Source organism: Dermacentor albipictus, chromosome 6, assembly GCF_038994185.2.
Source record: "Dermacentor albipictus isolate Rhodes 1998 colony chromosome 6, USDA_Dalb.pri_finalv2, whole genome shotgun sequence".
Lineage (NCBI taxonomy): Eukaryota > Metazoa > Arthropoda > Arachnida > Ixodida > Ixodidae > Dermacentor > Dermacentor albipictus.
Genome location: NC_091826.1, coordinates 72,324,787 through 72,339,962, shown reverse-complemented (window position 1 = coordinate 72,339,962; position 15,176 = coordinate 72,324,787). Strand labels below are relative to the sequence as shown.

The window sequence follows — 15,176 nt, the reverse complement described above, 5'->3', positions numbered from 1 at the left end:
TTACTGAAACGCTCAACTAAGAGTGTTCTGATAACCAACCTACCCATTTTCACAATCTTCAGGGAAGGTAAGGGTGAAAAAAGTGTGCTTTGACTTACAATCCAGCCTCAAGTGTGTAATTTCTCTGAATGTGCACATTGAATATTAATTAATGGTGCCTGCTGTACAGAATGATAGCCAGCATCCAAACTGCTTTCGCAGTGTTCCCCTCGGGCCTCAAATTTATTCAGGAAACATTCGTTGTCGACTGGGTAGGTTCGGGGTGGAAGCTTATTCCCCACCCACGCGCGTGTAACTCTATGAGAAGCTTGCGAAATTTGCTGTCTAATTTGAAATATAGAAGGAGACATTGCTGTTAGCTGCGATTGCCAGATCACATTGTGATAGCTTGATCATACTGCTCACGATCATTGCCTCTTTTATTATTTTCGTGCTCAATTGTAACATGCGCTTCTCAAATTTCAGATCCTTTCGTTCGGTGTGCAGGTAACAAAACAATGGCTTGAGTGGCGATCGCTAACACTCCCCAGGGTTAAACAAATATAAATATAGAAGATTGTTGACCTGTGAACAGCCCCTGCCACAGCACAATTTGTCGTGCAATGCACGCGTGCAGCGGAGGTTGTGGGTTTTGGCTACCACTTGTGGCAAGTTGCTTTTACTTCCACTTTCATTTCCCTTTAATTTAAAGTTTCTACACTTTAATGAAAAATACTAATACTCACCCTTTGCTTTTCTGGGCTTCATTCTCTGTTGGCTTCATGTCGTTGTCATTAACGAAGAAAAACAGGCCCCTCAGTTTCTCTTCTCATTCATAACGTATTTTTAAGCACTTTGTTGTGCTTATATATTAATGAAAACACCTTGCCCAAATGTGTATAAAACATTATAGTGTTTCCAACGTTAAGTTTACGCAACAGTTTTGTATAAGATGCCCTACAAGAAATATTTACCCTAGCTTTCACTTTTATCGGCTTTTCATGCTAGCTGCACACTTGCTCGGTTGAAGCAAAGTTTTAAGTTACGATACTTTATTTTCACTGCAGATTAATTGTAATATACTACGTAAGCTATTACATGTTTGTCATTGTCCACACTGAGTCTTTTTGACGGATCAGATCAGGTTGAGCCGGGCCCGGTCGTGCAAGCGCGGTGCCGGTCCGGGCCTAGGCGTGGAGCCGCGGGCCCATCCTGAGTTCGGGCTTCAGACGACGGGCCCGAGCCGGGTCCGAGCCAAAAAGTCAGGCCTGTGCAGTTCTCTACAGGCTTTTACTCTAGCGAGGGTATGTTAAAATAAAACATACCGTGACGAGACAATCTTTTGTCTTTGCTAGTGCAAGAACGTTGCGCAGAGTTTAGAAAAATATCATTGGCAGAAGCCGCAGAAACATAGCTGAAACAACGAATGCAGTTGTGCAAGATGTCAAGTCACCAATAGCAATGACATCCCGACCCGTACCTTGTTCACTGACGTCGTTGAGGCAGTGATAGTTGTCGTTCGCTTCGAGTTCACTTGATCAATATTTCGTGGGCTCTTACTCAAAATGTCAGGACAAGTCTGTTCTCTGGATGATCACTGTAATGTGTATTTGTTGAAACTCATAAAATTTATGACTACGCCTATTTTCAATTGTTCTTTTTTTGTTTCATTTATTTTCTCAACAACGAAGAGATAAACCTGCGCTTCTATTTTTTGTTCTTACATTCTTGTTCTTTTATTACGCGAGCTCAGCATCTGAGTAGTAGTATGCCAGGTTCGATTTATGGACATGAGCGGGGTGCTTCCGCGGGAAGTGCAGAAATATAAACGCGTACTAGAATAATTTCACTTTGGCCTAGTTGGTGTTTACTGCATATCATACTGACCGCAAATAAAGGCGGGGACAGAGGCAGAGTACACATAAACAGCACGGGCGCACTTGCAAATGCGTATTTTATTTATTTATGCACGTTCACACGTGCCCAGTGCGAAGAAGTGTACTGTGCTTATTTTATTATTCTCGCTTTCGACCTTTACTCTCTTCTTCAGTGACCAAATACAACACTGCCGAAGGGTCTCCGGAGCCGCCTTCGATTTGTAATGGTGTCGATGGCTAGCTTGAACGGCTCGAACTTGAGCTTGAAGACGTCGAGGATACCCACGCCCAGGCGGGCCAGTGCACCGGACATCCCGCGCACGATGCTACGTAGAGAACTGGCCGACTTGCTGGCCAGGCCGTGCAGTGACGTGCGATATCCTGTCGACAGGCCGTGAAGCAGGCTGTGACACCTTCGCTCGGAACGGATGTCACCGGACAGGATTCGCTTCAGGAGCTTCCGGAACCGCTTTTCCGACTCGTCCGTTCTTTCACAGAGAAAAAAAAGAGAAACTCGTCATTAGCGTTGTTTACTGCAAATTGTTGTGGAGCGCTGTTTACAGCTGATAGGGTAAGGACCAGTCTTTCCCTGTGCGTATAAAATTGTGCTTTCCCGAGAGGCAAGGTGTTTTTACGAGCCACAACCACAGCGTAAGGCAGTATAAGGTGATCTTGAGTTTTACAGCACGCACATTTCGGCAAAAGGCTGAAACCTTCACAAGCCTGCATAGCTCAGACATTTTTTTGAGAGCCGAAGAAACCACTTTGAGGCCATCCCGGCTGGCCTATTTTTTCCCGTCCATGTAAACGTCGGGCATATGTGAATGCACATCACATCGGTTCTTTTCAGTTGTGGTTGCTTCGCGTCTGGGCGTTGTCAATATGTCTAAGCTACTTTATCAACTTTTACACTACCGCTTGTACTAAGACCTAAAGGCAGTCGCCACAACAATGAGTGGTTCATACGTGAAATGAAAGTCAGTAACAGTAAGATTGCTATTCTAATTGCAGTGTCGATGAGAGATGTTTGCAGGGCATTTATCGCCACTTTTATCAGTGCCGAGTAGGAAAGCTGTTTCTCACTTTTTGGCTTCCTTAAAAGCTTTTTCATCTTTGCGGTTCGAACCCACACGAGGGGTGGAATGTGCCTTGTATAGTGCTCGGCGCTTGTTCTGATTATGTCCGGATGGGTTAAGTTATGCTATGGCCATATAGTCAAGAAACCAGATCAGATATAACAATTCTGGTACAGAGCACACAGACCATGAAAAAGAATAGTTCGCTGTATTCTCATGTCAGCAGGATGTTTCTAATAAATTGAAAGAGATGTGGCAGTAAGCTAGTGTCATTGTTTTCTCTGCTTGCAGGAACTCATTTCGGGATACTAAATAGAAACGTAGTAGCTTCCCGCCGAATAATGTGTTTTACAAAGCACTGGACACAATTTGTACAGTCAACCATAAACGTTTACGGGCCACGGGATCTCAGAAAACGTTCAATTTCAGAGCAGCCAGTGACAGTAGTCAGTAAATGTGAACATCACAATGCTGTTCACACGCGCTGGTAGAGGCTGTAAATGCGAATACTAGGTTGCGTTGTGAGGCTGCGCAGATATTCAGCTTTTTCTGAGATCTCGTGTTCCGCAAATTTTTGTGGTTGGATATACCCTAGGCCGAGGGACCTACGATTCCTTCGATTTGCAAGGAAAAAATCGGCGAGGGAGAACGATGCCTTGAGTCCATCCGATTGAGTCTTTTTCAGCGGAATTTCCCCCATCTTAAGAGAAAAAATGTGTAACCTTAGCACATAACGTTAGCCCATAATCATCTAGAGAGCCCCTTCAGTGGCGGATTATGATGCACTGCTGATATATTATATCAGCAGTGCATCATAATTCACCACTGATGGGGCTTTCTAGATCATTAATGAATGCATCACTTTTTTAATCCTTCAGGGTGGATGGTAGAGACATACTGGGCATCGACATATTTTTGTGATTTGCTCAGCTTCCTCTCGTAGTAAATTTCTCAAAATATTTATTTGTTTAGTAACGGCATTTCTCTTTATTGATAAGAGTTATTTAAACATATTGTTACGGGGGGTATTTACTCAGCAGTAAACTGCTTGCACTTCACTCGTCACGACTGCACAAGGCACACCGGCTTTAGCAGGCCTTTCAGTCCGACAGGAGAGACTCTGACCCAGCCCCATTACAACGTCTTTGTCATCGCCACTGTTTGCCGCAATATTTTGACGATTTGAAATTGCAAGCCTTTATATGTATTTCTGTCTTTGTACTTTGGTTAAGGAACATTTAAACAAAACATAATGCAAGGAGTGCGTGGAAAATTCTGTGAGATATTTTTTTTTCAGTATGGGGCTTTTTGACGGAATTAGAGGGTTAGAGTATTCACTTTCGAATGTTTTTCAAGATAAATTTTTCAGCACTTACATCCCAATATGACAACAATGTGCCAAGTGAATTTATGTTCATAAGAACGTTCTGTAAGTAACATGATTTTTAGCTCCGTAGATGCAATAAACAAATTACAATTATTTAGGAAAATTTGGCAGCCAAAAGTTTCTTTGTTCTGGAGATGCTGTTCAATTTGTGAACAGTGATTTTCCTAAGCTAGGCTTTTGTCTTCGGTGTGAACCATATATCGTAAATTGCTTCATGGACATAATTTCCTGAATTTCTTGTCCGACATATAATTTAATATTCTTCCTGGTAATTACTTCAAGCTTCTTTTTTTTCGTTTCGTTGTTTGCGTTTGACCAATGGAGTGAGACTCCAGTGGTCTTCATGGGTGTCGCCCTCATGTGCGCTGGCTGACCATGTTATTGACGGAGAATATGCACATTTTTTTTTCATGTTTGTTGAAAAACGACGCACCAGTGTCTTGTGAGTGTAGCACACGTAAATGAAAACATTGTTCGTATTGAAAACGTTTGTTCATTTGAACGGCAATAAACGCAATCACTGATCTACAAACAAGCGCGCCTCCGCCTATGGTGAGCAATGCCATTTCCGGCGAATATTCACAACCCTGAAAAGCTAAAATCTATTGCGAAGCCTGTTCCTCAATTGCTCAAGCAACATAACCTTTTGCAAATTTCAAGCTCCTTTGAAGAAGAAGAGTGCTTTATTTTTCTCAGAAATATTGCCTACCATCCCCCTTTAAGTCTTTAGTCTCACTGGGCGCTGCAAACGCGGATTCGGATGGCCCATCCGCAGCCACAACTGCGACAATGGTCGAAATCTACGCGGCCATGCACCCTTCACGTACAGCTGCAAACACATTCTCTCCCATATTTCTTGATACGGAAGGCATTCAATTCGTTTGGTAGCTCAGTAGCGAGCTGTACGTGCCTTGAAACGGAGCAGCACGTCGCGTGCAAATGCTTACCGCTACAACCGTTCAAGCCATAGCCTCTGCTGGAAATTAACGCTCGGTTTTAGAATGTATAGCACGCAATCGAAAGCCTTGCATTGATTTTGGTTGCGTGGAACGGCGTTGCTTACACTACAACGATCACATCAAAAAGAGAGATAGGGAAAGGAAAAGACCACACTAGTGCTTGGCTGCATGTGATCATTCTTCGTTATCTAATTTTGTTGCATTTAACTGTTCGACTTCTCGTGTGCTTTGCTGTGATATCCAATTTTCACCATGAGTAGCCCCTAAATATTGGTCGCGCGCTTACTCTCCATTACGCACGATATGAAAATATTTGCAACATTTATGTCATGCTCTTAGTAGGTAATGTAAATTTCTTGTGAACAATTTTCAAATATTTATCGGCACTATTCTCTTCTTTAGTCTTGCTTCTTTTGTCACCTAGTTTCGAGATAGCCGACTTTTTTCAGTAGCCAGACTTCCTCTACTGCTGCAGTTAATAAACAACAATAGTACCTGGTTTTCACTTCAGTGAGAATTTTGTCAATCTTGGCGATCTTCTTTTGGAAGTCGAGCATCTCGCGTCGGGTGTGGCTCTTCTCCATCTCGGTGGTGATCAGCTCTCGCATGCTGGTCAGGTTTTGCTCGAACTGTCGACCCAGCTGGATGTGAACCTCGAACTCGTGGATCACGTGACGCTCCGCACGCAATATCTGCGCCGGCCGCGCCGCATTACATCTGTTACTGCTCGTGCGCGTGGTTCAAGCTATATAATGTTGCTAGAAAAAAAATGCAATAGAAGACTCTGGCGCTGCGAAAGTTCAGCTACCATGGAAATTGTGGTTAGTGCATGCATTTGTCCACTCGTCGTTCTTGTCGCTTCAACCGTTCTTGTGCCATTATTTATTACGCTTTCTCTTTCTAAATTTCCGAGCAGTCATAGTTTGCTAAACGTAGCAAATGCAATTAGTCTCCGCACACACTCGTAATTACTCAAATTGTTTCATTTGTAACGTAATATTCTGTTGAAACATCAATTTGCAATGTCACAAAGCCATTTGAAGTTAGACGGACGAAGTGCATTTCATGCATTCTTCATCATTGCCATGGTGGCTCAACAGCCACACCTCTAGCTATCCTAAACACTAGTGCCAGAGTTTCCTCGAGTAACCTTTTAGGATGCTCTGTGGTTCGAAGAGATTATTAGTGTGCTCTCTATCGTGCTGTCTATCATTTCAACGCAAACTGAGCGGCGAGAACACAGCACGCACAAAGGTATGAGACGTCCGCAAATCGCTTTCAAGATATGGCGCGCGCGACCGTGCGCCCGCGCAAAGTTCGCAGTTCGTGGCAGAGAATAAGCTGCCCCACCTCCTCCCTCTCGCGCCTCCTCCCCACTTTCCTCCCTTTCGCGCGCGAGGTTGAGTCACGATCATCAGTTCCCCTTGCCCACGGTCGCGAAATACGCAGCTCCTGTTGTGCTCCAGCAGGAGAAGTAGATTCTTGGTAATGGGAAGGAAAGCTTTACCCCAACCTTTCCTTCCCATTATCAAGAATCTCCTTCTCCTGCTGGAGCACAACGTCGCCCCCCCCCCTCCTTCCTCCCGCCCATCTCCCCACGGCCTCTGGCGCGACGGAAGACGGCACGTTCCCTCTCCGCCTTCCTTCCTCGCGCGCGTCTGACTGAGCCGTGGTTGACGGCTCCCCTCGCGTGCTTTCACTCGCAGATACAGCATGTGGCTCGCGGCGATGTGTTGTCGCCGCGAGTCTGGAGTGTCATAATTTATATCGCAATTATATTTAGAACACACAGTGCTATACACGATTTTAATACGTAAGGTGTTCTGTCAACGTACCTCTAAAGACCGAACATCGTAGGTCTTTTAATTGCAAATTCCACTGCACTTTTTAAATATTTTTCATGTGTTGAACAGATTCATTAGCGTTAGCTGGGACACATGGTATATCGTAACTTTATCCACGTATATAAAGATGTTGCCTTTAGCATTTAAATAGAGTAATAAACAAAAAATTATTTTCATATTTATAGCATAGTAGTCGATAGTATAAAACCAACTTTTTAAGATGTCATTGATATGTGTTGCGGTGTTAGGAGGACGTACGTCTCGCTTGCACCCTAAACGCATGCTCGTACTTGATAGAGTATCGCTTATACAAAATAACTACACATGCTACTTGTTCAAACAACAATCGATGCGATCACCACGGGTTAATGCGTGCAACCAGTTTAGCGATCTAGACCATGTTATTTATATTTACGCGCACTTATCGGCTTCGAGAATTGATCTAAAATCTGCTTTAGACCAGGTTAGATCACGAAGGTTTCGCTACGGAGTTCCGGTGTGGGAGTAACACCGGAAGTGCTTCGCGTGCGTTGTTGGTGGTCTTAGCCTTCCACCGCAGCACTGTGCTCGACCAAACTCTCTAGTTTACTGCCACTGTGTGGTCACCAGAGCACGGTCTTTCTGTACCAGCCCACGTGTTACCCTTTTTCATCGGCAGTAGCATGATCAACACATAAGCCTTCAAGTATTTCCAACATCCATTACAGAATACCACTCTCTCTTTCTCGCATGCTGGTACACCTAAACTGTATATCCCACCTCCGACGATATCGGTGCTCTGTAGTGGCTTTAGCAATTATTTCTTGAATGTGTGTCTTCTCTAAACGACCGGCCCAATACGATGTCCGCATTGAGCAGGGAGAAGCTCGACCAATGTTGCTACATTTGATGGGTCCTTGCGTTGATTATCGAAAATGTGCGAATATTTGAATTTCTTGTTTTTCTCCCTTGAGAAAATGGGCTTTCTCTCTCGTCATCTCTCAATGTAGTGGTTGAACTACTTATCAAAAATAATTTTCTGATATTAACCTCCAGCACTACAGCTTCTGTAGTAAATATGTGCCTTCCTAGCTAGCAGTAGCGAGAAGATCGCAAGTTCAGCACATATAGTTGTTGTTGTTGTTGTTGTTGTTGTTGTTGTTGTTGTTGTTGTTGTTGTTGTTGTTACCTTATTGACGGTTTTCTTGTAGAAGTGGCGTGTAGGAAGCGATGCACCTACACAAGTTTTTCTACTAAAAGCTCTCTCCCTCTCTTTCTGTCTCTAAGTTTTTCGGTGACACCTCAATCAGCCAAAATAGCAGCATCAGCTGCATCAGCCCGTTACATCCGCTTGCAAGTCGAAGGCGATCTCTAATCATCCTTGCCTTGCATCAGCTGACTCTTTTCCATCCTATGCCTGCAATTTCACAATTCTGCCCCTCCACTTAAACCCTACGCTGCCATCAACCAAGTTGTACTTCCATTGGCACCCGTTCTATTGAGTCATCTGCTCTACCGTACATAGCTTGCTCAAATTGCGCTTTTTCTGACATTTAATCTCATCTAGAATGCAAATGCCCAGGTCGGGGCGGCGATCCATACTGTATAATCCCATAAATGGACACTCGGTGCACCCGAAGAAAAAACCGCCACAACCTTTCGTCAAGGGTGTGCCGGCCACATTTGAAAAAAATGTGCGCCTCCTGCTCAAGTGCGACAACACACTTTTGCAGGTGTTAATGCCTTGTTTCTTTCTGTTTTGTCACGTTTATGCTGATATTGCAGTTTTAGTAACGTGTGCGTCTATTTTTCAGTCCTCGAAGAAGTGAGTCCTTGCACGCACCGGCGTATCCCGAGACTTGCATTGACTCAATGCTGAGTGAATGCAATTCGTGATGTGACAACGAGTCAACACTCACATTTTTATCAGCGACTTATTTTTGAAGTATACGTGCCACCACTGTCAACATTACGCGCCGAAAGCCTATTAACGTCATAAAACTAACACATCAAGTATGGCCAACATCGCCTTTTACAAAGCCGTGTACGTGTCTTTGACAAAGCTGCACATGTCTCTATTTGCACTGTTTCTTTTTATACTCCCGTCCTCAATGTATTGATTTTGGATTGCTTGAACCTACGCAAAAATAAATTATGCCTTACATGACTTCATTCACGCTGAAGAAGTCTCGCGGAAGACGTGCTACAAGTTGCATCACTAGCTTTTGCATCTAATGAGGTCGTGTAGAGTTTGGCCACACTGCACATAAACCAGGCATTGTTTCATTTCACTTGATAGGCTGTTTAGTTCGTAAAATCCTGATGGCAAGTGTGACCCGATCAGATGGCACCGAGGCAGCCTAGCCGACACGCACCGTCTCACCACGTCGAACGGTTAGTCGGCCCCGAGCTCTCCCGTGAGCCTTTTTTCCCGTACTCTCCTCCTTTTTCTCTTCGTCTGTTCCATCATCTTCCACTTCATCTTCTTCGATTCCATCTTCTTCCGTTTCTTCCTCATCCATCCTGGGCTCTTCTGTTTCCTCTGATGGCTCGTCGACCTCTGTAAATTTAAAGTAGTAAAGTTCAGTTGAAATAACACTATGGTGATGTGAGTGGCGTCCGCACAGGCTATGCATAAAAAGCTATCCTCTCAGAATGTGAGACGTCAAATATGGGCTAATTCCAAAAAAGCAGGAAATCGTCAACTATTCCATTATGAATGAATGATGGATTGTTTATTGGAATGTTGTTCAACACGTCACACTGCATCTGTGTCAGTCTCATTTCTTGTTGTTGAAGGCATGGCCTCTATTTTTCCTACCTTATCCCTCCTTTCCGCCTCTCTTTCTAAACCACTATGCCCTCCTTTTAAAAAGGAAAGCATCCCCTGTGCCCATTCTGGTGGAAAGTGCCAGGCCGTCACTTCCCGTGGTTCCTTTATGTATCCTCCTGTATCTCTATACATATATCATTCATAAGACAATGATTAATCATTGTGTTTCTTGAGGCACCTACGAACAATCTAGAGGGTCTTTATGCTCGCACGCTTGGTACAACACTCAAAACAAACTAAAGCAATGACAATATCGAGACACACAAAAAGCAATAAATCGGGCTACTCAGTATACGTTCAATGTACATGCACTATGTATAGCACACACTAACGGGAACAAGAGGGACACTGACTAGGAAGGAAGGCACAAATTGGCATGAAGAAGCACAATTACTACCAACTACGAACCACCAGTTCTTAGTTTGCAATTGTTTGTGTCACTTTGTTTTCCTTCCTAGTTGGTGTCCATCTTATCACCGTTAGTGTGTGCTCTACACAGTGCAAGCACAGTGAACACAGTAGGGATATGCAGATGTGTAACACGTCAGCTGCTGTGGTTTTCTTGCTCAAACAATCGTCAATTTTTTTTTAATCGCATGGGAGTGAAATCGTTGTTCCGCCGTTTAACGTCGATTTCTTAGAGCAAGAAGTTACCTCAATGCCGATGTTCACATAGATAAGTAGGGAGTCGCGAAATTTTTATTCGTTGGTTGATTTCTTAGAGCAAGAAGTTACCTCAATGCCGATGTTCACATAGATAAGTAAAGAGTCGCGAAATTTTTATTTGTTCACTCTAGGACGGATTTCTCAGTTCTGACATAAAGCCGAACAATAATGCAGTAACATCTGTTCAACAGAAATCTTAAAACTAGCAGCATCTTTCCATTCATCCGTCCTGTAAGCGTACTTTATGATGAGTTTGGGTTAGCAGTTGCTGAAAAGCGTCCATTTAGTCTTTTGGAACAGCCTTCTTCAGATGTTGATGTGTTTTACAGCAGATTTTGCGGATAGATATCTCGAAACTGGAGCTTCTATTATGCTTTCTTGTAATCAGGCGGTAATTCTCTAATCTTCGACTCCAATTTTGCAGTTTCAATGTGTGCCTTAAGATGAGCCATTAAAATATTAACACTTCCTAATTACCCATCTGTGCATAAAGTTATGCTATGCGAGTGATGTCCTCCTCTTTCGCTAATGCCCCTAACAGGTCGGTTTCCGCTATTTGCTCCATGCGAATTCTCAAGAGAAGCTTGTATTGGCTCACAAGTGGCGTTGTCATGGTCACGCAAAAAAAGCAGTTGTTCAAGGAGCAGAGCAGCTGTGCCGACGCCGGAGCGTGAATCAGTAGCAAGGATTCCAGCTGCATAGGCGCGCGCTCACGCCACACGCGCAACCAATCAGAACCGTTTTGCTTCCGCCGGGGAGGGAAAGGGCAGGACAGGGTTCCGCGCGCGCTGCCTCCAACTTCATTTTCCTTCAGTCTCGCAAAATGGATGGGACTGCCACGCGTTGTGCGTTCCCTCGAGGAACGAAAAGCCTTAGACGAGCGGCGGCGAGAACTCGCCCGTGAAAGGGCTCGCCGTAGGCGCGCTGATCCACGCGTTAGATCCACCCGAGCACAGGTAATCTGACAGCAATGAGAAGATCCCAAGCTGAGACAGGGGAGGCCGAAGCAATCCGGCACCGTAACCTGTGGGTTACTTAACCATGACGAAGGTCTGGTGCACGCAGGACAAGCTTCGCTTACCCCCATTTTCCGGTAGGGGAAGGATTGTTCATTTTTAAAATTACTTTCCAACTAAAAAATCACCTTGTACGCGCATAAAGGACAGACGAATAAGGAATCTTAAGAAAGCTTCTCACGCTTAAATAATACAAAACCATAAATAGCAGAATACAAAAGAAAAGTGTAATCAACAAGAATAAAAGGAAGACATACATATTCGTGATTCAATTATAGATCAATAGAGAACCAACCACAGTTGATATGTAAGAATTCGTTTAGCATATGCCTTGGTAGGTATATTTTTCGTTTCTTTTTTTGTGTGTGGGACTACGTTGCATTGTGTGGTATGCGAGGCGCTCCCCTTAACACCTTGCCTTACCCGTACGCAGGGGCCAAATGGTACCTTGATCGCCACTTGATCAAGGCCCAGTTCGGAACTTTATGTAACGTCTGCAGACAGAGGCGCGGCGTCTGAAAACGCTAGCCATAACAGGAGAACAAGACTTCCCTTTGCACTGGTACTACCGGTACCACCGATGCCACTAGTACCCCCTCAAAATGGTACGGTACCACTGTGCCGCTTGTACCGCTGTCTTAGACTGTACCATATTCGGGATCGGCCCATGAAGACCGTTAGACACTCACAACAAATCAAGGACGGCATGCAAACATGTCTTTTGTGTTAGAGATAATTGCAATCAATATTCAGTTTTAACTGTTTTTCTACTGCCATCGCTCGAAGTTTAAGAATTATCACATAATATGCACAATTTTTCATCACGGTGCAGTGTAGATGTCTGCTGTTGAAGTTGCGGGAATCGTGCTACTGATGCTGGAGGCTCACCTGCTGCCAAGTAATAGCGAAATCGTTTGACATATTACAGCCAAGCTGTATATGGTTACGGCATTTATGTATTCCAGGAACAACCCGCGAACTAGCTCGTTGGCAGCTCGGCGCAAACGCGCTTGTGCCGAGACTCACGCGTTCGTCCTCGTCGTCTCCTTCCACAGCTGGCTCAGTGGCCGCTGATTGCTTAAAGCTATGTAAAAGGGATATTCGAAATTATAACGTGAGATAGACTGAGGAAACAGTAAAAAATTGACGCATCATGAAATCAGTGAGAAGGAAACTTGGCGTAAGACAAGCCAAGATGGATGCACTGAAAAGCACCCAGAGTAATAATAGCATCAGCAATTTCTAAGATGTCGTAAAAGAAGCGGATGACTTTTATGCTGACCTATACAGTACCTAGAGCAGCCAAGAGGAAACTATCGTCATAGAAAAAGAAAGTCAACAAGAGGGGATACTCAGCGAAAACTGGCAGCATGAAACACGTCACGCCTAGTGTCAATCCTATCCGTTAGGTGACGCGAACATCGGAAAAAAAAAGGAATGTGAAATGAACTTATAGATAACGTTTTCTTTTTTTATTCTTTCCCGATAAAACTGAAAAGATTTGCGTGTAAATGAACTTAGACTTCACCTTGCGTCACCTAGCAACAAGCTAGCGGCACGCCAGACGGGCCATATGCATGTGTCATTTGCCAGACATGCCACCAAAGCGAGCGAGGCCGGCTGCGCATGTGAATCTCGCCTGCTCGGCGACCCGTCCCTTTTGGATGTAGCCCGTTTGTCGGGCTCCCGGCGTTCTCTTGCGTTCCGTCTGCATTTCGACACGGCACCGCTGCACTACTGGACTACAGCAAGGTGAAGAATTTTGTTTGACAGTCTGCGACGCACTTCAAGCACATTTAGCCTTACTGCACAAAACTGAACCTATATAGTGATGCAGTTATCGAAAAACAGCTCCGTCGTCTAGGCCTACTAATTCGAGTAAAGTACTCGCACTGGGAGATGTTTGCGACGCTTTCTCTGAGCCCAAACATTAATATAATTTATATCGGTAGTTTTTGGGCTCGCTCACCGCACCTGGCTTTGAGAGGAAAAGCGCCTAGGACGTGTGACGCAGTTTCGCATGTACAGAATCTTAGCCAGACAAGTTTTGGCGCTTTCTCTGACCCCGGACATTATTATAACTGATTTGGTTATTTTGGGGGTTCTTTACGTAGTGATTCAGTTAGCGAAAAGCAGCTCGACTGTGTGCCGCAGTTTCGAGTGCGCTGAGTTTTAACGCGATAGCGTTAAGGAGCTCGTGTCGCAGAAAAGCCGGTGTCGTCGGCGTCGGTGTCGGGTGTCGGCGTCGGCGGCGTTGACCGTGAGCGATAAATCACGGCAGGCGCTTCATAAATAAAAAGCAACTTCCAAGATTGGCCCGGTGGGAATCGAACCCGGGTCTCCGGAGTGTGAGACGGAGACGCTACCACTCAGCCACGAGTTCGATGCTTCCAAGCGGTGCAAACGCGCCTCTAGTGAATGCGGTGTTGCCTTCGAAACGAGCCGTGGAAAGTTATACTGCGGTGTATATCGGTAATTATGAACATGTAACGTACAGAAGTCACAATTACACGAGTTGCGAAGTGCGTTTCCGCTGCATTTCTTCTGCGCTTTCCGCACACGCAGAGCCATCTTGCGGCAAACACAGAAGACCCCCTCCTCTCAATGTATGGCGCTGCCCCGACAGGAGGCGCGCCGCGCGCGCATTGGGACCGCTGCCAGGCGCGTCGCGGGACTCCCTCTCCCCTGACGACGCTTCGCCGTGCTCCCAGTTTAGATTACTATCTATCTCTCTGCCCGTGCCGATCACGACGTTTGGCTGGCGTAGATCGTTTCCCCTCCGAGACACCGAGTTCTTTGGTTCGTTTCGTTCGCTCAGGCGCACGTTTCGTTGCCGCGCCGAACGCTTCGTTGCTCGACGCTCACCGCGTGATAGGTGGGCGCTAAGTCCGATGCGGGGCGCATGTGCCGTAGCGCATTGTCTTATACCCCTTGGCGGGTCGACGGGAACGCTGTCGCGTCCCACTCTTGAAGGCGAAGCTTAAGCGTCCTCCAATTTTTACTGGGACAAGTTCGTGACGCATTCGCTGACTTCGAAAATTATTGTAATTAATTCCGTAACTTTTTGGGGTACTTTGGGAAGCTCTTAGCAAAAAAGCAAGCCGTCTAGTGTGAGTTTTGCATGCACTGGATTTTAGTGGGACAAGTTTGTGACGCTTTTTATGGCCCTGCAACAACATATACCGTATTTCGGTGCTCACGCTTGTCGAAAACGCGACGACCGACTTGCCGAGAGTGATAACACGGGAGTGTGTTGCTTGCGCCAGCAGGACGCGTAAAAGATAACGCCGAGGAGCTCAAGAACTTGACATCTCCGTTTTCTGAGCGACTGAAAACAGGCTTTGCACCCACTAATTTATCTTCAGTGCGACTAGAAGGCATTCTGCGAGCGTGTAACATGGACTGGCTGAGAGTCTGTGTTGTAGCCACCTCTGTGTACTTGGCGTACCATCGCGTTGACTTAGGCCAAGTTGTTTTGGAAAGGCGCAGTCACCCGTGCATGTGTTCTCTTGAAGTGCAGGAAATAATTCCCGCGAAGGGAGGGATGCTTGAAAATTGGA

General features: G+C 45.2%; 1 protein-coding gene across 1 annotated transcript in view; it reads right to left on the bottom strand.

Annotated features, from left to right (window-relative positions):
- Positions 1-1,916: 1,916 nt before the first annotated feature.
- The window catches only part of LOC139046906 (uncharacterized), a 29,412-nt gene continuing 16,152 nt past the window's right edge, over positions 1,917-15,176 (bottom strand). The window contains exons 2-4 of the mRNA XM_070520834.1: positions 9,477-9,661; positions 5,774-5,970; positions 1,917-2,344 (exon numbers count right to left, since the gene is read on the bottom strand). Of these exons, the coding sequence (XP_070376935.1) occupies positions 2,026-2,344; positions 5,774-5,970; positions 9,477-9,661 (701 nt within the window). The 3' untranslated portion in view covers positions 1,917-2,025. The remainder of the gene's footprint in view (positions 2,345-5,773; positions 5,971-9,476; positions 9,662-15,176) is intronic.